The sequence below is a fragment of the Festucalex cinctus genome, chromosome 7 (assembly GCF_051991245.1).
Source record: "Festucalex cinctus isolate MCC-2025b chromosome 7, RoL_Fcin_1.0, whole genome shotgun sequence".
Taxonomy (NCBI): Eukaryota; Metazoa; Chordata; class Actinopteri; order Syngnathiformes; family Syngnathidae; genus Festucalex; species Festucalex cinctus.
Genome location: NC_135417.1, coordinates 17665304 through 17690058, shown reverse-complemented (window position 1 = coordinate 17690058; position 24755 = coordinate 17665304). Strand labels below are relative to the sequence as shown.

The window sequence follows — 24755 nt, the reverse complement described above, 5'->3', positions numbered from 1 at the left end:
AGATGGAGCGAGAACAGCCTCAAAAGTAGTGTAAATATTTGATTGGGGTGAAGTGTTTTGCGGTTGAGCTATAAACCATCTTCAGATTGTTTGCTAGTATTGACATTTATATTATTGATTAGTGTTATTATTGTCACAGATGGTCATTCCGTTGTCACCCGACGGAATCAGGTTTTGGTCCGTCAGCGTAATCGTCACTAACCTTTTAGTCCGTCACTGGGCATGTTTTGTTGATGAAAAACAGACCGACGGACAGCCCATCAGTACTGACGGAATGCCCACCTTTGTCCGTCGGTCTTAATAAAATAATGGTGATGAAGTGATGACAACAATCGCGCGGTTGAAATAAAATGACGAACTGATGATTACAGTTTGGTTCGACTTGAAAAAAATGATGGACTGATGATGATGATGGAAGACTCCCCAAAGCGCCAACGAATGACGGACCAGCAACATTTTGTAAATTGCCTATTTTTGATTGTTTGTTGTACTGTACTAATGACATTTGGAGGTTTATAGCCGAAGAAAGTGCAGCTGGGTTTGAGAACTGGCATATCCTGATTTTTGTACCTATGCAAGCCTCGATACACACACACACACAGACACACACACAGACATGTAAGATCCAGGTGGAAGGTGGTCTCCAATTGGTCTTTTCACAGATCTGTGATCTTCCTGGCCAACTTTATAACACATGCAGGTGGAAATCTGCTTGCAGTTCCTTTTAAACATACATCTGGTGTGACTGGCTTTTGCATCTCACAGTATAAAATATCTCCTTCAGGCTGTTGATTGTAGGCTACTATGCAAAGTTGCTGTACACTGGAAGGAATTGAAACATGCTATTGTAATGTGAATCCCTCTTTCTGGCTCCTTTGTATGAATTTGTCATTCAAAAAGTAACAACCCCAAAGCCCATTCAGAATTCTCAACCAAACAAGCAAGCCTTGTTTGCCTCAAGATGTGACAGTAATTATTCCAGAGACGTATTTGACTTTCCAGCAAATCAACGCCATAATTCTTTGAAAACAGTGACTCGTTCTTTCCCTCCTAACTCAATCTAACAGAAGAATCTGCAAACTGGCCTTCTCTCATCCCTGCTATAATCCTTACAGCAAATTCCTGACAATAAAGTATCATCATAAACAGGACAATTTTGCTCTGCTTCTCAAAGCTCTTTAGTCGTGAAGCTACTGTCACACGCTAGTATCTAGACACTACATTTCCCCAGGCAGTTCTATCCTCAAATGCGTCTCTGAAGTGTACCTCCTGCCTTAGACTGCACCCTTGGATTGTGCAAAAAGATATGGATCATGAAAAGCTTGCAAATGAATACAGCGGCAGAGGAGGAGGAGCAGACATGTGTACATGATCTCATCAATCCCCCAAGGCCATACCTCAACAAATGTAAGGTTTCTTATCAAGTCTTCACAGTCACAGATGTCCCAGTGTTTATTGTGCAGACGCTAAGAAGCTCTTGTCAACATCCAAGACATCGAGCACATATTTCAAGACACACAATCAGGTACATCCCAAAGTTATCATGACAGCCACAAAGTCTGCCAGAAAACCAGCAGAAGTAGTAGAAATAGCCACATGCCTGTACAACTGAGTCTGCTAGTACGATGTGCGTCAAATGGGACTGACGGATGTCCTTTACTGCCAAGCTGTGTTACACTACGTTATTATTAACTCATTCACTGCCATTGACGGAAAAAGACGTCAAATGATGCATTATTTGCTGGTCTGGCAATGAATGTGTTAAAACAACGAATAACAATGAATGTCTACCATGTTTCGAATTTGAGGTTTACTAGTGCAGACTATATTTACACAAAGAGGGGTAAGCAACATGAAAACCGCACTTTCTCTGGTGATAATCAAGAAGTTGTAAAGCTGACAGAAGATAGAAAATCTATCTCTTGTTTAAATAACTTGACAAAGTCCCTGTGTCCAAAGGCCACCCATTTATACAGAAACAGCACAGATTCTAGCTCATGTGCCTTTCAGGCTGGTAAAAATATTACGTGATCTTAAACACTATTGAAATCCATCTGGTTGATATTTATTGGTGTGGAAGTTGTGTGAAACATCACAGAAAATGTGTCAAGTTTAGCAACAATAGCACTCTTACACTTATAATTTCAAACGCTTTCGTAGACAAACCAACCTACCCAATTTGGCGTCCTAGGCGAGATTTTATGTGGCCATTGCCAATTTACATATGCTTGCAAAAGAAATAGAATGCATTGCTTTTACCATTTTTCTTTGTATAAGAAAATGTCATTACTTTTAACGTAATACCCTAATAGATGTTATCTACATTTATCATATACAATGTTTTTGTTAAATGATATTAGACCAAATACTAGTTATCTTTGTCTCATTGCATATATCTATGGATAAATGTAATTTCATTTTTGATAGCTTTAATGACAAACCTGAATGAAAAAATGGTCCAAAGCGACCATGTGATAGGGCTGCATAATATCTCGAAAAAAAATATTGATATCGCGATATTAGCCCTTGCAATATGCATATCGCATAGACATGCAATAAGTTTCATAAGGAATTGTATGCTTTTATCTGAATTTGACCAGTCAGATGCTCACTAAAATGTGTGTTGCCATCCAATAGTTGTTTGTTCAATAAACAAACAAACAAACATTGAACATTATCGAGAGATAATTACAATTAATTAACTAAGATTACATTAAGGTTTCTTATTTTGCCGCATGAAAAATGTTTTTTCATTAGATAATAAAAATGTAATTTCTTTAGGTACATGTTAAATATCACAATAATATTGATATCGCTATATTCAGCAAGTATATTGCACATCGCATGTTTTTACAATATCGTGCAGCCCTACCGTGTGAATATCTGTATTTGTTTTGACTAGGTGAAAATGAATTCTAGATACCTCTATCTATACTTCAATTAGTCACAATTATGTATTAGAAATTCCAAATATTCATAATAATTATAACGGGTTATGTATATGGTAATATTAATTGTGTATAGTCGAACGTGCCTTTTAAATGTTTAAGTAGCTTTCCCATTCTAATATTTATAACTTTTTAAATGTACCGTATTTTCCCCACTATAAGGCGCACCTCATTATAAGGCGCACCTTCAATGTATGACATATTTGCAAACTTTTTCCATATATTAGGCGCTACAGTAGAGGCTGGGGTTACGTTATGCATCCATTAGATGGTGCTGCGCTAAAGGGAATGTCAACAAAACAGTCAGATTGGTCAGTCAAACTTTATTAATAGATTACAAACCAGCTTTCTGACAACTCCATTCACTCACAAAATGAATAAACAGCTGTTTTATTATTTTCTCTGAGGTAAAGTATTAGTATTAGCTAGTGATCCAAGATGGCGGGATCTTCTGTGCATGCGCGTCGCTGATCGTGCAGGGTCACCGATAGCGTCCTGACAGCGAGACTTGTTGCGGCTCAATATTGATCCATATATAAGGCGCACTGGATTATAAGGTGCAGGGTCAGCTTTTGAAAAAATTGAAGGCTTTTAGATGCGCCTTATAGTGTGGAAAATACGGTAATTATATTGAAGAATGTTTTTGAGGATAATTTTATTATACTAACTTTGCATGCACTGACTAAAATGATCAGTAGAAGTATTACATAAATAGCTGCTTGCAATAATTCCATATATCTATTTATATTAACATGTAATGTTCACGTCTTAAAATAACACGCAAGGTAAAAAGACGCCAGCACCACCATGAAAGTGACAAGAGTGACAGCGAGAGAGCGAAGAAAGAGCATGTCACTTATTCCCTCCATTAGCTTCATCAGTGCAGGAGGATGAGGCAGATTAAGACCGCAGCGGGTTGGATGATAATGTGATTTGGCAGGGTTATCTGTTATTTCAGGCCCAAGCATTTTGGCGCCTCTATTTGGGCTAGGTTATAATGCGATGTGATGCCCGGAGCCCTCGGGGGCCACACTGCTGTTGCGACCAGCCTCTCTGATTAAAATTTGCTTTCACCAGCCAGCTTCAGTGTGGATACCCTCCCACTCCTATCTCATTACCATCCACCAAAGTGCAGTTTTCACTTCTCATCCCACATGATATTTCAGCATCAGTGCTCTACAGTCTAAGGGCAGACACTTTACTCGAACGCTTCATGATAAAAACAGAGGGAAATGATTAGGCTTGCCTTTAAACATGTTTGCTTAAAAATATGACTGAACAAATTTCTTTCTCCTGACAATGTATTTGTTGCGCTCACAGTGGTGATTTAAATCAAGTCATTAAAAAGGATCCGGTGAAGTTCACAAGTTCGTTTCGTGTTCAGTTCATGACTGGAATGAGCAAAAGAATTGGAATGGATTTGGAATGTGAAAGGATTATTGATCCTGGGTGGGTTATAATCACACAATAACCAATCTGTCAAAACACCAAATTAGTAGCAAAGACAAACGGGAATAGAAAATAAACTATACAATATACTACGGTGAAATAAAACTCTACCATAAACATTATTGCATAGTGTAAATAAACTACAGGAGATCAATTGTTAAGCACCCTTGTAACTTGTCTGTTCTTACACACATTTTGTTTTTTATTTCATCTATATACAGCATGAAAAAAATCTTAAATCCGCTAACTGCTATGACAATTATGACAATGTATTCAAAAAGAAAATAGTTGAAGCCCCTTCCTATCTGCACGTTGGCATTCACGAATTGTCTGTTTTTGTGCTGGAAACCTGCCGATTTCTCACTCTCACTAATGTTTGCTATATTTACATGACATAGATTACAAACAACAGGGGGAAAAAAAATCATGTATGCAGATACTTGTATTAACATGATCGGTCATACAAGTGGAAGTGGAACAACAGAGAAGCTATCCTATTTTATAATGTTGAAAAATTCGTCAAGTCTTCATCAACTCTTTGCACAACATCTCACCAAATGAGTTTAAACTCAATATAATTTATTTCAGAGGCAAAGACAATAACTAGACAATCATTTTGGCAGTGATAACAAACGAACAGACTGTCAGATTGGAGCACAGATGACCGCCTTTAGGCTTTTGTTTATTCGTGTTACTGAGTCTACGGCAGAGAATGCAGCGGGGTTTATGGTCTTTCTATTATACAAAGTAGAAACCAACTGTTTTTCCCTAGCAACCACTTTTCCCACTTAACTCCAGTGGCTCTGTACTTCATAAAGCCTACATTTTAAATCAACATCGGTTTTGTTATTTAGATATAATATAACGTCAAAATAAGGACCATGAACTTGACATCAAAGAAAAAAAAAGACCTTTCACCATCTACGCCGCAACCTTGTTTGACAGTAATGTGCCTCAAAAGGCGAGCAAACTGCCTGTGTAAAATGGAATCATTACATTGGCTGGCTTTCCTTTGTAATGACGATATGTTTCTCACCACATCCCATCAGTGTATATGTCCCTAAAATGACGCCGGGAAATGAGACCTGAAGATGACTGCTGGTTGCCAATGAGAGCAACACAAATGACAACTTGAGGATGGCTGCATTAACAACAGGGTTGATATCAGCATTGTGCTCAGATGCTTCGCAGAAATCGGCACACAAAAGACGAGAGCTGATGGGATTCAAGACGAGTATATGGCCAAGTATTGGGTATTACAAATATATTTGAAAATTCTGAAGAAATGTCATATTAATGCCATGTTCTTTGCAGTTCCTTTACTGTCAAAGATTAGTAACAAAAATTAATTTCCTCGCTGCCCTGTGAAAAATGCTTATGTCCATTTTTTTTCATGTTTTTGTGATGTCTGCATTCAGTTTAATCCCATAAAGGCAAAAATGTAAAAAAAAAAAAAAAAAAAGACAATAATGGACATGTTTTTCACAGGACAGCGACAATTTGACTGTTTTTCAAAGTACTCCTACTGGACACCTTTGTGGCCACAAATGTTTCACCGCCTACTATTAAAACCCCTGTTTTCCGCATTCTGTAATGTCAGCATTTCAAGTAGTAATGCAGTATGTGACACTTTTAGTGTTTCACACCTCCCATTTTTGCCTGTTATATTGTGGAGCCGTGTGACTACCGTGTTGGTGTGTTTGCGGGATGTTCTCATGTGTCTGTAAAAGTGCTTGTTTTTATGCACCTGACTGCTTTCACAGTCAATGATAAAAAAAATAAATAAATAAATAGCTTGGTTGATGTGTCATTTTAGCAGTGTGCGAAGAAGAAGGATAACAAATAAGGAACATAAAAAGGCAAAAAAGACCATCAACAGCCTGTTTATAGAAAATGGGATATATATATATATATATACACACACACACACATATATATATACATACATATATACATATATATATATATATACATATATATATATATATATATATATATATATACATATACATATATATATATATATATATATATATATATATACATATACATATATATATATATATATATATATATATATATACATATACATATATATATATATATACATATACATATATATATATATATACATATATATATATATATATATATATGTATATGTATATATATATATATATATATATATATATATATGTATATATATATATATATGTATATATGTATGTATATATATATATGTATATGTATATATATATATATATATATATATATACATATACATATATATATATATATACATATACATATATATATATATATACATATATATATATATATATATATACATATACATATATATATATATATACATATACATATATATATATATATACATATATATATATATATACATATACATATATATATATATATATATATATATATACATATTATTTGAACCATGACATTGCAGGGGAAAACTGCATGCATTTCTCACTCAATTTTTTGTTTTCTTCTTAATACAAAATTGCACATCAAAGTTCAATGAAGGTTATCCACCTGGCAGTGAACTCTGAAAATAACACGGCTCATTGCTTCACTCTGAGAACAGAAAAATCTTATCCACAGGACAACATCCACTGCCAAGTGTTTAACAGGGGCATCTTTTGAGATAGCGTGAATTTTGGCACGGGCCAAAAATGTGTTCTCAGAAAATAGAAAAGACTGCCTTTTGGCTTCAGCAGAAATACTCTACACAGACTTTTGACAATAAGGACGTGATCCTTAAATCAACAAAAGGATTAAACTTGTGTGATTCAACGGCAAGAGAAAACAAGGAACCCTATTGACACATGGCCATCTTGAATGCTTCATGTTTACATGCAGTCAATAACCACCTAAGCACGCCCCAAAACCCAAATATCCTCTTATTTGGGTTTTTGAAAATACCCCTGAGTCACCAGTGTTTTTGGTCATGTAAACGTATTTTGGAAAGACTCAATTAAACGGAGCATTGATTTGTGTTCTGTGCATGCTCTTTTCTCAAGTAATCTTGCTCTTTTGAGTACAGAAACTACGTACATTTATGTGCGGTGGCCGTCCTGTTTTCCCACTCCCTAAATGAGCCTAACTTCAATACATTAATTTCTCTGTGGCATTGTCACATTATTTTCTGTCTCGACGGCGAAAATGCCACAGTGTACCGTATTTTTCGGATTATACGTCGCTCCGGATTATAAATCGAAACAGCCAAAAAATGCATAATTAAGAAGGAAAAAACATATATAAGTCGCACTGGAGTATAAGTCGCATTTTTGGGGGAAATTTATTTGCTAAAATCCAACACCAAAAACATAGGCCTACATGTCATCTTGAAAGGCAATTTAGAATAAAAATAAAAGACAGAACAACAGGCTGAATAAGTGTACGGTATACTAACGTTACATGACTGACATGCCTGGTAATGTCAGTAACGACGTAACATATTAAGAGTTTGTAGCAAGCAGAGACGGGAGTCGGAGGCGGAGTGTTGAAGCACGGAGCTGACGTTTTATTGACATCAGTTTCTGAGGTCTTAACAGCAACTCCCCACTCAGCTAGAAGCTAACAGGCTAACTCCCCTTTTCCACATAACAAAACCTTCCCACCCGGAACTCTCCCTTCGTCCCAACGTTCCGTGGGTGAATTATGTTCCCATCACTACAAGTTAATCATATAACTCTAGCATAAAGAACATGATAACAAGTTTACCAAACTATCACTTTCACTCCAAATCACTAAATACAATGAAATCTTCATCCTCGGTGTCACTTTTAAACAACTCCCCCAACTCGGGAGGTAGACGATGCTCTTCTACCAGCAATGTTGAACTTATCAACACAGGCCTAGAGCGCCCTCTTGCGGTTTAGTGTGAAAATAACGTGAAATTATATAGTAATGTGTTAATTTCACACACAAGTCGCACCAGAGTATAAGTCGCACCCCCAAACTATGAAAAAAACTGCGATTTATAATCCGAAAAATACGGTATATGGTAAATGATGGCTGTATATAAATCAGTGCGTCTGACGCGCAAGCCACCGGAAATAGACAAGCAGATAAATAACATTGACCATACTTTTGGAGCGAGGAATAAACCAACTACTTTATGAGTGTGGTGAGTGTCATGAATATGATGGCTTTTATTGACTGTAGAAAGTTAAAAGCGGAAATGACATTATTTGCATGATGATGTCTGTGCATGGTGATTTGGATCAGGATATGTGTTCGCATGTAAACGGGTTATCCTGAAGGTTTCAGAAACCAAAATTTTGACCGTACCCGAATGTTGACTGCATGCTAAGATAGTGTGTGACTCCAACAATAGACAACATGAATAAAGTCATGCTACATATCGCTCATCCCAACATTATTGCCTTAATTGAAAATATATTGGTGTTATTTTGACTTTTCTACGACTGTGTCATTACCTCAGAGAGACAGAAATGTAACTTAACTTGATCCCTGTAGTCATTTGCATTTTTTGTAATTATCTTCTCTTGAAAGGAGTTAGCCCTGATCCTTTTCTGCCAGATTATTAATGCCGATATGTGCCATTATTTTAAATTTAATATTTCAGTACATAACCCGATTTAGTGTCAATATGTCAGTTTAGTGCCCACCCACCCCATACAATGCACATTTTCTGTTGTCATTTTAAGTAGTGACTGAAAATAAGTGGAAAGAATAATTTAGGTTTCAATTCACAAATTGGACAACCTAATCCCCTCTTTCAAATTTCCTTGGGGTAGCAAGATGGAAGATTGCAAAGGGAGCAAGTTAGGACTGTGCTGCATGAATATTCAGAAGGAATAAATATGAATCTTGTGAACAAAGACAGTATTTTTAATGAACTGATTCTCGTGATTCAGTACAGTCAAAAGAACGGCCGTTGTTATCACTAGCCTGATTCTGATCCAAGAATATCCAATTTCATATGGGTTTATTTTCATATTTTCATTCACATGAAATTGTCTTAAATAACTTTAAAGGGCCTGTCAGTAGGTTTGACAGTTTCTGTTAGTAAATGAACCATTTCTGTTTGTAAACAAACAATTCAAAATGGGCGCCTCCCATGGCTCAACCCACACAAGCTCAACGTTCATACCCCCTGCCTCTACCCACCGCCCCCCTGCCTCTGATCACTCTACTCGTAAACAAACAACCCGTCTGCCTACACGCCCCCCGCCGTTCCAGCCACGCCCACTCCCAACCCCCACTCTGCGATTGGGTGGAGGGGGAAACAACCGTCTGTCCACAGACACCACCCAGAAACGTCCCGTTGTTGACAAAACAAACACAAAATGGTAAAATATAGACTGGAGGTTGGGGGTAAATTAAAAAAAATCACAACCATACATTAACTTAAGCGTAGAGGAGTAGACTGAGAAGGAGTTAAAGTGTGTGCATCCTGTATTTAAAAAGTGCCTTTTCCAGAGTGAAACTGGCAGACAGCGCCTTTAATAGTTTACACTCGTGAAAAAGCAAATAAACCCAGCAGGTGGAGATTTCATAGCTGTTGTTTCTGCCATTTTTCACATAAATGACCCATTTTAAAAACTTGCACGTGAGGCAACCGAAACTGTGTAGCCATGTGACTGCATGGCTCCATTTGATTTGTGAAATACTGAAATGCCCGCGTTTATGTTGGATTGGTGAAACCGACATTTGACAGCATCTAAGTCTTCCTGGTGAGCAAAACTATCCATCCATCCATTTTCTTGACTGCTTATTCCTCACAAGGGTCACGGGGGGTGCTGGAGCCTATCTCAGCTAGCTTTTGGCAGTAGGCGGGGTACACTCTGGACCAGTTGCCAGCCAATCGCAGGGCACACAGAGACGAAAAACCATCCACACGCACAAGCACACCTAGGGGCAATTCGGAGCACCTAATTAACCTACCATGCATGTCTTTGGAATGTGAGAGGAGACCGGAGTACCCAGAGAAGACCCACGTGGGCACGGGGAGGACATGCAAACTCCACCCAGGAAGGCCGGAGCCCGGACTCGAACTGGAGTCCTCAGAACTGGGAGGAGGACGTGCTAACCAGTCAGCCACCGTGCCGCCCTGAGCAAACCTAATAATAGACTAAATAAATAATTAACTAAATAAATAAATACAGCTAGCGTTAGTTGGTCGACAGCGCATTGCACTTTACTAAGTACAGAGTGAAAAAGCTTTTAGTCAACTGTTTTTGTTTTTGTTTTTTTTGTTTCATATCGGAATGCACCAAGACTATGCGGCCGACGCACAACCTACAGAAAGATTGTCCTTTTTACTTAAACATAACTTACTTTAATCTCTCTACTTTAATGTTAGAGCATACAGAAGACTTTGATACAGCCTGAAGAGAATGGTAATGGCAATGTTAGTTAGTTATAACAAAAACGCCCAGCAGATGGCAGCAGAGTATAAGAGTACAACCAGGGCCATGTTGCTACGAAGCTGTTTACCCCACAGTTTGAAAGAGATTTGTGAATAATGATGAAACTTAGCTGTACATTCTAATGCTAATTGCTGCAAAACAGAAACAGATACAAATATACTATATATTTTTTTCCTGATGAAAGAAGAGTCTCTAATCTTTCTTTTGGTAGGTTCCATGTTTTTATAGCAAAGAATACAATATTCTGTGGGCCTTGCAAAATCAGTCAAAAGTTAAAGTTCTAGTTAAAACAGCTGGGAGAAAAGGGGATTGCCTCAGTGAAAATGGCTGGGAGTGAATGAGTTAAGTGTTTGGTGATGTCACTAGGTGACAGGCCTGAGGCTTTATTCTATTATAAGTCTTTTATTACACTTTTGCTCACCTAAAAATGTTGCATTTCATTATGCTACCTTGTATAGCAGATACCCATAAATACCTAGAAATGAAAGCTCAAATGTTGGTAGCATGTCTCATATTCATCTTTTGAAGACAAATCCAAACGCTTTCAGTCTACATCACTGATTCAATAATACATTGAAGGGAGTGTATGAATCGTAATGACTTAATCATATGCATTTCAATGACTTGTCATGCTGTGATAGTGATGAGACTGTTTGAATGACAGACTCGAAAGCAGAAGGAGCTGATAGAGCAGCTTAGCATCGCAACTATCTGCAAAGCAGAATCCAGGCAGAGCTCGACAGAGAAACAATTAGCCTTGGGGTCCCTGTGATAATAAGCAATAATTTGAGATAAATGAAATTGGAGCTTTACAAGCAGGGAGGAATGACTTTCACCTTCTTCATGGAGGATATCAGACCTTTAATTGACTTCCAACTTGTGTTTGTCAAACATTCAAATGGCAGGCCAAAGCTACACCTCATCCAAAATTAGTGTCAGTGTACAATGTTATTATCTAGCCTCCTGCCTCATTCTTGGGAACGAGGTTTGAGTGGTAGTTATTATGAAACACAAGGAAAGTAGTTTCAGTGCCAGGATGAACCCAGAAAACCAGAAGAATCAATGGAGTGTTAAATGGTTGTTGTTTTCGGTTGCAGCCATGGGTTTAATGTCATTGCTGCTCTTACTTTGTCGTGGCACAATTTCATTTGCAGTTGACCTTCTCCTGTCCTTTTGCTCTGTTATTCTAACCCCAACTGCCCCTAACCAACTTTAAGACAGTTTGTGTTTTCTCCTCAGCCATTGCTCCTTCACGTTCACGTTTATTTGACTTTGCAATGTCAACCGGGTTGTACGTCAGATTGCCTGCTGCAGCAAAACACTGATGCTGTCTCACATCGGGATGTCTCTCTATTACTTAAGATGGCCAAAGAGACCCATCATCCCAGCCTCTGTTACACTCACTCAGGGATGAACTCATTAATTTACAGCCTTCTTTAATGTCTCCAATGATGAGGAAAGCCATCAAGCAGTATAGCTTTTAAAGTGACTGAGCGGATTGATAAATGATCACTCTAAGTGATCGTAGCTCTTGTTTTTTCTTCACTGTGTTGAATTAAACTGACAACCAGTGAAAATGCATTATCTTGAATATAATGCAGTCAGTCCAATTAATGCATGCACATCAGTAATAGGAAAACTTGCATAAATATATTAATCGCAAATTTATTCGGACATCACAAGTTACCTTTGACCGCGACAATTACAAGAGGTGCTCAAACTGGTGGCCATTAAATTCCAAACATGTATTTGTATGACAAACTGCTGCTTACTTGGGTAACGTTTGCAAAAGTGTCCAATGGTATTGCTGCACATGCAGTTTCATGTGTTCACCTCCCCGTTATCTAATCAATGTGCATAGCAGGAAACTGACTCTTAGACAAGAAAGTGACGTGACTCAAAAGTTAGCAAGTTGTGCTCACCATTGCTTCACTATGGTGCTAAAATCTGAAATTACACCGTATAGTGCAATAGATGAATAAAGCTATATTAGCAACAGATGTGTTGATCTGACAAATGTGCTGTAGTTCATTTGTACTTTCTAGTACATGAGCCCTTAAGGATGAACCCCCCCACCTAATAAAAAGAACAAAAGTGACACCGAGCGCATTATCATTGTGTCTAATCTCAAAGCAACATCAACTAGTTAATTCTCTAAGCAGAGTTTTGCTAATTAAAAAGACTGCTGGTCTGTCAAGCACAGTAATGGCCAGCCTTGAATGGACTGCAAACATGACTGCAAGCAGAGCTTTGCCGTATTGCTTTAGTAACAGAATCCACTGTCCCGTGAATTAGACACACTGTCAGTAGAACTAATAGTCTTAACACTCAAGTGAATCTGATGAGTTTTTCCCAGCAAGCAGATAATGAGCAGAGAAAATAATCCCCTATAAAACCTTCATAGCCTCCTTTGTACAACTACAAACATGAGCATTGCAGGATTAACAAAAACACATTGTACAAGTACGGGGTGTCCACAAAGTCTGGGCACACGGGGGATTTCACTATTTTTTGTTTATTTTATTTATTTTTATTTTCCTCTCTAGAATGAAGATGGCTCCATCTAAATAAGCACAAATTGATTTGGTACTCTGGGTGGTCTTATCGCAAAATTGCAGAAGAATTTAACCTTCAACCTCATCCATCGAGTTCACCTGAATTTTGCAAAGCGCTCGAATCATGCATTGAAAAAGATAGAAATCGTGTTGAAAATATTGCTTATCAAAATTATTATTGAATAAAATTGTGCGTGCAAGTAAGTATTTGAGTATTGTAAATAAGTAAGTACATGTATGTGTTTTTTTACCATGTACTTTATGGACACCCTGTATATAAATAGTATACTTAGAGCAGTGCTTCTCAAATAGTGCAGATCGTTGTTGCAAATAGTCATTGCCAATCTATCCTTCGTCAAGGGGGGAGCGTTTGACCTCGGGGAACATGCTTTTTTATTTTTATTTTATTTTATTTTTTTACTATTTTAGAATAAAGTGCAATTGCACCTCCACTACATTAGGGGGCAGTGGCGCTCTCATTGGCAGAGTGTGCACAGGGAGCATTCGCTCGGTGGTGTAGGGGTTTTGTTTGTACTGAGCTTGCGCACTTTGCACACAGCACAGAGTATGAAGTGGAGGCACGAAGTGTAGCAGACCCCCAAGTGACACCATGAAAAAATATTTAACAGGGATGAGAAGACAGACGGAGATAAAGAGACAAACGAAAGTCGCCCAAAAGCCAAGACGAGGAAATATGACGAAGCATATTGGGGGGGGTTACAGAAAATAATAGAGAAGCACTGACTTAGAGGAACAGGAAATATAATGAACAGATGTTTGATCCACAGATTATTGTAGCATCTGCACAAAAAAAACAATCTCTCCCATTTACTGTACTTAACAGGAATACCAAACATTTACTTGTAGTACAAGTAACAACAAAATATTAATGCTAAATCATCAATGTGTTGCATCATCATAATGTTCGCTGAATTAGTTCACCTTCGGTTCATATTTTCATTGCATGAGTGGGATTAACAACTACATTTTTTCCCCCCATCAAACTGTGTTATTTCAAATATTGATTTGATGATTTGATTTATTGATTGACCATTTCTTTAATTAGAATCACAGAAGAGGCAAGGTATTCAAAACACGTCTCAGTTTTCCATTTCAGCAATAAAGACAGAAATCATGAGCTCAAAAGTACAACTGATTAAAAATCTAGTCGCAACAAACACAAATTTCAAGTAGCTACATGCTAAAGTCACTGATGTCTTTCCTAACTTTGCCCTGCCAGCTGCTGGTGCATTTTCCCACCATCATGTCACAGCCAAGTTGCCCTTCGAAATTGTCTAGCATGTGGACAATTGCAGAATCAGATCCAACTCGATGAGTCAGAGACAAAGAAGGGGAAACAACTTGATGACAAAATCTGTCTTTGAGAGTCAGCAAATGACATTCAACTACATTCTTTTAATTTGTAGAAGGAGGGGGGGTTGAAGCATCTATCCAGATGGAATCCTTTACTGTGAGTTTTGACACCTTTAATCCCCCGTTGCCTCACACCTAAACAATGCCAAGGCTCAACACCAAACAACCCTTCCATCCCCAATCAGCATGAACCCCTCTGACATATTCACCCTTTAAAACACACCAGAACATGCTTCCTAGTTGGTTCTGCCATTCATGGACGTCTCCAGTGAAAAGGAATGACTGACAGTTTGAAAAAGGAACAGGCAGGCCAGAGAAGAAAATCCATCCATCAAGTCAAACAGCCTTGTGGTAGTGCAGCAAGCCGCTTAATAACTCCTCTTCTCATCAACTATCTGCCCAGTAACCTTTTACTGTACTGTGAAATCTAACAAAATTAAATGTGTGCACCTCTAACACATTATATATCATTTTCAACCATGTTTACCTGCAAAAAAATAAAATAAATACATAAACAAAGTTGATGTTTATCTATGTATGTTTGTTGGTAAGAATGCCCATCAAGCACATACAGTAGTTAACTGAATGCAAGCAGAGTCATTGCCGACATACAAGAACTGCCAAGTATAAACATATTTTGGCTGCAAGCTTGCAGTCAGGGTTTTTTTTTTCTGTTTGAAATCATATTTCGTCATATGATTCATTTCATCCTTTCCTGGCGCTCACCATATGTCGGTTTGACTGATTCTGTGAAAATATGAATCCTGGAAAATGTCTGAATTTTCTCATAACTCTGTTTGGATCAGACTTTAAATGATATCTGTCAAAAAGGAAATAGCTTTCCCTCAGCGTCCCATTTAACTGTACCCACAGGTATAGCATTTTTATGGTAATGTGTGGATAGAAAGGACAGAGAAGCAATGCTGTTGCTCTGAATGCCAAGCATGTTTTCGAGCAGCAAAAAAAAAATAAAATGATCAAGATGACCTTGATGTCTAAAAGGTCGCTCCATAAGCTTGGACAAGAGTAGAGGTTGATGTGGTGTTCCGTGCAAAACATGAGGGAGTGAAAGAGAGCCACATGCAGAAAGAAACTTGCTTCTAACTGACCACTGGTGACTGTTAATGCCTGTATAACTTCCAGAGCACTACACAAGGTAATGTCGGATTTAAAATTGGAATTCAAGCGTCTCATGAACAGGTCACGATCCGGGACTTAGCGCCACCTTCACACTTCATCGAGTCACGTCTTTTTTGGTGGTTGCGTGCAAATTTACAAGTTACATGTCGTCCGATTTCTGCCCATGAGAATTGGTGTTACTTGAAAGTGTGCACGACGAACGGGAGGGAGAGAATGCACAAACGGGGGAATATGGCCCGAAGTCCTTTAGGTAGCACTAATAAGACTCTGGTGGGACAGACTCTTATATCTGAGGAGCAGGGCCGGAGCTACTGTCATGGTTTGGGTTTGGTTTGGGTTGATTTTGTTACTTTTGTTATGGCTCGGGTTTGATTTTTGGTTCGGTTTAATTTTGTCCTCATGTTTCTTTGAGTTCTTGTCGGGATTTGTATTTTTTCATGTTGTCCTTGTGGGCTTCCACCGTCTTGTCAAACCCGAGTATGTCCACCTGTGTTTGCCTACCCCTCCTAATTTGTCAACCAATCAGCACACTCTGCCACTTGTCTTGCCCAGCTGTGTCTCATGTCAATTAGTGTGTGTGTATTTAGTCTCTTGTCTCCCCTCTGTCAGCGTAGATTAATTGTCATTTTCCTTATGTCATGCTGCTGGTTTTGTTCCACGTCTTGGTTCGTTTTACCCTTTGTTTTGTTTCTTAGTTTGTAGCTCATTTTTGCCTCCTTGTTTTTATTTATTAAACTTCTTTTTGACCTCATTCTGTGCCTCCTCGCCCTGCTTCCCTGCATTTGGGTCCACCGCCACACCTCATTCGTAACAGCTACATGGTGATCAGGGGTGGTCACTCGCTGGCCACTCCACATCTCGGGGAAAATTTTCATATCAGTGGCTTTCCTGCCATTTGCAAGTGGATACAGTATTATTAGATAAATTGCCAATCTATCCTAATTCCTTTATATTAACTGCAAAACAAATTAACAATTGATCTGTCTTTAGGAAAGAACGTTTGATTCTTACAGCCGATATCAGTCAGAATTATTACTTTCACACTATAGCAAGCAAACAACATTGCTGGTTAGTCATTTATCATACCATCCATAGTAATGGTTTCATGAAATAAAATCCACGCATATAGCAATCTTGCCCATCACATTCATAAAAAAAAGCTGGAACAAATCTACGTAAAAAGTAAAATTGTGAAGAATGAAGAGAATTTTGTGTCATTGTGCTTTTTGGATATTATTTGAACGAATGAGCCATCAATCGTAGAATGAAAAATGATGTCAGCCATTGGTGACAATTGATCATTCTGTTCGGATGTTAGCTAGCAAATCAGTGCATGATATAAAGCAAATCAATGACAGATAAAATAGCATTATCTAGCAAATGTTGCTTTTCACTTAGAATTGATCCTGCTCGTATTATGTTTGTGTTGAGCAATGTTCTGGATAAGTGTGTATTTTGTTTCATCAAATCCTAACCCTAGTTTTCTTTTTCAATGTAAAGCCATTTCAGAGTCGCTATAGAAATGTTTTATATTTAAACAATTTAAACTGTGGATACATATCGAGTGTTTTTTCCGACCATTTGAATAATTTATTGCAAGTCAGTGGTACTGAGGTGAGTCCAATCAACTGGCATGTTACATTAGCAGCTCACTACTTAGGCACCAAAAACTGTAAATGCAGCACACAAATGCAGCCGTTAATCAGACCTGTACATAACCTTGCACCCTGTCAATAAGCATTAGCTTCTGACTGATTGCCATTTGTGTAATAAATCAATCCCCACTTTGTAAACCATACACTACTAATTCGCTGATGGGCAGGGTCACGGCACAGTCCTCTCACACATTCACCTCCTGTCAATAATCAGAAAAATAAATAACCCTCCGTTACATTGGCAGGTTACCACATTGTCCAACAGATCTCCACGTTCCTTTTTTCTGAACTTTGGAATCATAAGGAAAATTTTGTGGTCTCTGTGCATTGTTTTGATAAGTTAGTCATCTCTCGGGCTCAGTGATAACACACAGTCTAGTTCAGGTCTTGAGTGGGAAACAGTATTGATTGGGACAAGAATGCAACAAAAGGCACTTAAACTGAGTAACCAAGCAGAGAACATGCCTCTACAAAAACATGCTTTATTAGAACATTTAAGGGAAAAAAAAAAACAGTGTTGGGATTGTTATGAATCAACCAGGTTGCTATTGCTACCACTTGCAATCTGTCACAACTGGAATAGACCAAGCATCAATTTCAGTCTATAACAGTCCTTCTGGGATTAAAAAAAAAAAAAAAAAAAAAAAAAAGACCTTTTAACTTCCATCTCTCCTTTATCCCCCACAGTCCATTTTAATGTTATCTATTCAGTTTCTAACATTTCTATTCCTATTCCATTCTCCGTCCATCGAGGGTTGAGATTTTTGGCTGAGTTCCCAGATAAAGAGAGTGCTATGAAAGAAGCATGAGGCACACTTTGGCTCGTTACAGGCTGCATGCTCTGATCAGACAAGTTTCATATCACAGCAACAACACCTTTTCTCTTTTCACATCTGGGACTCACAACATGGTCACCGGAGGGTTCCACTAAACTCCCTGGACGACTGTGAAATGATGGAAGAAAGAAATGCTTGTCTAACCTGGCAAGTCTATTCTCTTTTACAGACCTGCTTGGATCTACACCCATCTAAGTGGCAAATACCGTATCCGGAACTGGTCGCCAGCCCATCACAACATTTCATTCAATTCACCGTCAGCTATACAGAAATAGCCTTGTCTTATTCAGAAACATTATTGATCAAACTTACTGTCATGAAGCCATCCAGTAGACCGGAGTCAGGTTTAGGGGGAGCCTGCAGTCGTTCCATGGACCACTTTTCTATGATGGAAGCCACCTGGCTGTTCTCAGTGTTGAGAATCCTAAAGCCAGTCATGTTTACACCACTGTACCGGTATGCCTCCAGATCAAGGGCAAATAGATCCTAAAAGGACGCAGAAAGTCGTTATATAGCATTTGCTATTTATAACATACTATATTGAATATAATATAGATGCATGTTTTACTTACCAGGGTAGTAAATATATAGTGATAGTATTCTGTCATCATCCCCATAGCAAGAGCCTAAGAGGTTGAAGGAAGGACAAAGTGAAAAATCTAAAAAGGTAAGATATTTAAGATTGAATAGGCACACAATTTTGCATTTATTTGACTTTGATTTTTATCATGACAAGGCAGATATTCTAGAAATGAATAATAATACAGTTAAGGGGCTGTAAAAAAGTATATAAAAAAGAGTCAATTAAATGCATGTTGTAGGGACAGGATAGAACAAATGTGTAACTTTGATGGCTAAACATTTTTATTGATATTTTAATCAAAATACTGTTTTTGTAAAATGTTGCCATCATTCTCTTTGCAATTTGCTCTTATGTTGGATATTACATTGCATTCTCAGAGCAAATTCTGTTGATCTTGGTTGCTGGGAGGTGATTTTGCTGTGCCAGTCTGGTCTCCCAGATAGTGGCCAGTTTAGAGGAAAATCTCAAACGGTACATGCACGTGAGTTACGGTCCTTGGGTAGTCCCAAAATATAAAATTTCAAGGTTATGATTACAAACAAATAGTTTGTGCTGTGGTTTAAAAATATGTCATCACACAGCACAATAAACACTCAAATATTTTCCATTTGATTGTTTAGTATTTACGCATTTTTAAATGCAAATATTTATTGTAATTATAATATTTTGTGTTTGGTTTAGGTTAGACCACAATGCGGTCACACGTACACATATTGGTGCGATGTAAATGCAAAGTTCAAAATACCATTCTTATTATCCTTTTTGTAAGTTTTGGGTTCAAGAATGCACCTTCGTAAAGGGTTAGTTCCGTTTCAAGTTATTGAAATGACTCAAAATGGAGGCTCAGAAAGCTGCAAGAATGTCAGCTGGAGCTAAAGTGAAATGGTCATCAAGTATCCACACTTTGTTGTTGCTAACACACACTATTTTCTTTTTTCTTTTTCTTTCTTTTTTTTTTTTTTTTTTTTAATGACCATGCATTTTGCCCTAGAGAAAAACGAAAATAGACATTTGGCTGCATAGGCATGGTTCTCTGCTTTTCTTTGCACTGTGAAATACTGAAAGTGCCAAGCATGTCTCAAAAGGGCAAAAAGTCAAAATCTGTAGCGGATGTAAAGGAATTATGTTTGTTTCATTTGCTTCGCATAAAACTTTCTAACTGTCACTCAGCCCAAGAAATTAATGGCCATACACCTTTAAGCATAACACATTTTCTTCTACTTGAACATACACAGAAAAATGTGTAGAATTTGTGCTGGAGTTTTATAAATACAGCAAATGTTCAACACCAAAGACACAAAAACAGAAACAAACAGAGTGGGAAGAAGACTTGAAATCACGGTAAACAGAAAACTTTAAACATCCCACAAGGAGAAGACATGAGAACCCCCTTTTTTTTCATACTGATACAAGTACACAACTTTTGAGTAGTCACCGATACTAAGTACCGATACAACTACTACTTTTGATACATACAATTTCTTTTAAAAAATAAAACAATAAAAAATACCTATATTTCACAAAATATTACATTTTTCCCATTTTCCCTTCCTTGCATAAAATTGCTGGCAATTTTCTATTCTTATAATTATTAGTTTCAAGTTCCAGATTGTAATACGAACACAAGTGGGCGGCCAAAACGTTGTGTGTACCGATACATTAAAATACTGGCAGGCTTGCAGCGGCACTAATACGGATATCTGTATCTGGTATCTGTACTCGCTCATCCATAATTATTATGTATACTATATTATTTAAACATACTGTGTCTGTATGTTTCAATTTTTGTTTGCGACAGTTTATCTGAGATAGCAAGTTCGAGCTTCACAAGTTACAAATAGATGATAACAACAACAACAACAACAAATAATAATACAGTAATATAATACAGACATCATGCATAGAAGTGAGTGTAAATGCCCTTGCCAGGAAAACAAACACAAAAAACTTCATTCTTATTCTTTCTACCTCAGTAATAAAACGTAAACGTTTCTCTGTTCTTACAGAGTATGTGTCGATCTTGAGTGTCAGTTCTTCCTGAGAGGGTTTTTTTTTTTTTTTTCCTAGCCACTGTCTTCAAATTGCTTGAGGTGTCTGGATCTGAGAGTAAACTCTCAATTTATCACCTTGTCACTTGCACCCCTCACCCTGTGGCAGTGAAATTTGGATGGCGACTGAACCAATGAGACCATCGAAGAAGAAGGAACAATCACTTTCTGTCTGAGCTCACCCTTGTAAATGTACAACGGCAATTTATCATTAAAAGCACCTTGGAGATTAGATTTCTAAGTAGAATCACTGGTTTTCTGTAATTCTTTTAACATTCGGGGTGTGTGCGCGTGGGTGTATGCGTGTGTGTATCCATTCCAACTGTGTGGTGCTGTAATCTGGTGTCAGGGTCCTGCCTGTCATGCTTAGACTCCCAAAATCAATAAGTATCACAGATTAGTATTGTATGGAGCACGATTAAAGGGAGAAAGCGCTAATGGATGCTGGTATCTGGTGGGAAACCTTGAGGGAACCTCCAGCACTGAGAATCAGTTTCAATTTCTATCGTCACTCATTGGTTGTCAACATCTTTTCAACAAGAATATTTTGCCTGTATGATTTGATCAAGGGAAGATAGCACAAGAGCGGCAATGTCCGTTACAGTAGATTGAAATCACCCATTAATGTTAAAGCTGACTTCATCAGGGACATCAAAATGTCCCCTTACATCTCATTCTCATATAGTACCTCTCAAAACACGTTAATAAGTTCTGTAAAATGTATATCAATGATAAAAATCTGTAATAAAATGTTGGCAACGTCATCAAAAAGGTGGTCCCTTTAGCTTAGAAAAGTTTGTAGTTTCGTTTGAAAAATAGCTCGTTGAACTGGTACTTTGAGAAAAAGCCCACCAGAACATCTGAACTTTACAGGCAGGTATGTGTTGACTCCCATTTAACATGAGCTTGATGTGATTGGTTAATTCTGAATACATCCACATGTGCAACTTAATTGTCTTTTTTTTTTTCTTTTTTTTTTTTTACTTCCGCTCTCAAAAATATTTCCTGTTTTTTTTATTTTTCCCCCCAACAAAGTTGCGCAGGTTATAGTTACATTAATGGTGTAAAGAGGTTTGAAAAGATTCATTTATATAACTAAAATAGGGCATTTAAACAGTGGCGTGTGTAGACATTTTATTTCTGTATGTTGATATGATGACATTAAAACTCATCACAGTAACTTTAAAACTTATCATGACTCTTGTTATGACGACTTTACATCTCATCATGACAACTTTAAACTTTGTCTTGGCTTATTTTTTTTTTCACGCTGTCACCTAAAGCCCAATCCACACTGGCTGTGGAACGGACGCGGTGCGTTTTCCGTACGGATGCGCAAGGATAGAACGCAGTCAAATCTACGTGTCAATTCACACCAGCTGAGGTGTGGTGCGTCTGCGGCGATGCGGAAGGTTTCCACAAGCGTTCTATTTCTTCTGGACGCCGCGTACGGAATTTCGTGAAGTTGCAGAAATTACATGAGCCGGATAGGAAATCGGGCGTCCCGCATCAAGGTAAATCCGGTATGTTTCAAAATAAAACTATTTGCGAACTCGTTTTTTTGGTGGAGGGAAACTAGCTAGCTACATAGCATGACATGAGTCGGACATTTAAGACAAAAAATAAGCTCAGAATAAATTAACTCTTTGACTGCCAAACGTTATCCAAAAAACCCCAACGGTGCCAGCATTTTCACTCATTTTCAAAGCAAACACAATATTGTACAGTATGACTACATAAACATGGTGGACACCATATGAAAGATTGGATTCAATTCTTTCATGAGAAAAAAAAAAGTATGTTTCTACCTTATTCCGTTCTTTAGTAATCACCATTTGAAATTAGGTCATTTGAGTGACATAAGCGAAAATACAAGAATATTGAGAAAAACAAGCTTTTTGTGAAAATATACATTTTTTTTTTCCACAACAGTGACTTTGACACTAATATTTTGTGTTTAATGACAAGGCAGCGCTGCACAAGACTTTGCGCTGCCCATTGAGAGAGAGAGAGAAAAAAACAACAACAACGTAATAAACGTAAATTAACGTTTTTGGCTGGATTCGTTAGGACTTTAGAATACGTCATTCAACGTTTTTGGCGGTCAAAGAGTTAAACATAACAAAATGACACCAAACACAAAACGTACTATCAATATGACAACAGGCAAGCGTGGCTATTGTTTACAAATAGGACTATATAAACAGTTGTTATTGGGTGAACCCCACGTGATTTTGTGGTCTGTCGGGAGCAGATTTACGGACACGCAAAGCACGCGCTGTGAATTGCAGTCCTTGCGGAAGCGGTGCAGAAGCCATACGGAAAACACACCGCGTCCTGTGTGAATTGGGCTTAATACACCGTCGGACTGTAAACAATGAACATGGTTGTATAAAATGCAAATCAATATTCACTGTGATTCACTATTTCTGAACTTTAATGCAAACATGTTTAGATTCTGAAACACACAACTCGACTATCCACGGTATACTATTTTCTCCCAATGTACTATCAATCCTACGTCCAGCAGCCCCCCTCCCGAGACATTGTTAATGAAAAGAGTCCTTGACCTTCTCCTGCAATTTAACACTTTGGCGCTGATTAAACCCCCAGGGCGAGTGACAGTGAATCATTTGTCACTCTTTAATATTTGATCAGTCCTGCAAGCAGGAAAAACACTTTTTAAACTCATCATAATGCATTTCTTGCTAAGTGATGATGTCGAAAGGTGATGCAATAGATCTATCTTCGTGTCGAAACAAAGTAAGCATCACACATTAAACTTGATCAGTTGGATCAAATGCCAACCGCATCATTGCGGTATCACTGCAGCATGATCTCACCCATCTCTTTTGACCTTTTAAAGGTGACTTTGCTTGTACTAAAGGGTTTGTTGGAATTTTATCATTACTGGCTTGCATTAAAAAAAATATAATAATAAATTAATTGAAATTGAATAATATGCTACACCCCTGATAATATCTCATTGTGCCGCATCACCCAGGTTGGGAATTACTGCTTTGGGAAACAGTACCACCTGGGATGTAAAAATAGAAAAATGTGATTAAATATGGTAGTTAATAGTTGTCCCATGTCCCAACCATGTCTCCCAAAACGCAAGTCTATTAACATTCAGTTTTTCTAGCGTCTTTGTTTTGCTGTCCCTCGTGTAGAATCACAATTACTGTATATCGCGATAAGAAGATCTGTAAGGACACCTTCACTGCTCTTCATTGCTGACTGTCACTGGTCCTGGGTGTGAAAGGTAGATTATCTTCCAAATGCATGCCTGTTATCGGACCCAAAACTTTTCTTATCCACAATTCAATCATTTTGTTGGATCCTCCATCTTAAGTCCAGAAACGAATGTCTTCATATCTGAATTCCAAAGCCAACACGCATCCTGTTCTAATTATGTGTTTTCCATTTTAATCAAAACACACACCCAAACAGATGCACACCTGTTTTATGATCCCAGCAGCCATTTCATGTCCGCAGTCAAAGATGATGTGAAACTCCTTCCCTCTCTTCATCTCCTTTAGTAGCGGTTTGGCATCTTTGGTCTCTGCGGGAAGCTGCCGGATCTTTAATCGAATGTTGTATCGTGATGGGGCCTTTATAAGTTCTTGCAATCGAATGAGACCTTGTAAAACAGCAGAAAAACAAAATTACACGTTTTTTTTTCTCATGGCAGTTGTTTTTTGGAAAGCAAATAGAATGGGTTCAGTTTCGGTCATTT

At 37.9% G+C, this 24755-nt stretch overlaps 1 protein-coding gene across 7 annotated transcripts in view; it reads right to left on the bottom strand.

Moving 5' to 3' along the window:
- The window catches only part of LOC144021906 (glutamate receptor ionotropic, kainate 2), a 157927-nt gene that overhangs the window by 65743 nt on the left and 67429 nt on the right, over nt 1-24755 (bottom strand). For all 7 annotated transcript variants that reach the window (XM_077526157.1, XM_077526160.1, XM_077526162.1 and 4 more), the window contains 3 exons: nt 24478-24659; nt 18958-19011; nt 18698-18871 (listed from right to left, as the gene is read on the bottom strand). In XM_077526157.1, coding sequence (XP_077382283.1) covers nt 18698-18871; nt 18958-19011; nt 24478-24659 — 410 coding nt within the window. The remainder of the gene's footprint in view (nt 1-18697; nt 18872-18957; nt 19012-24477; nt 24660-24755) is intronic.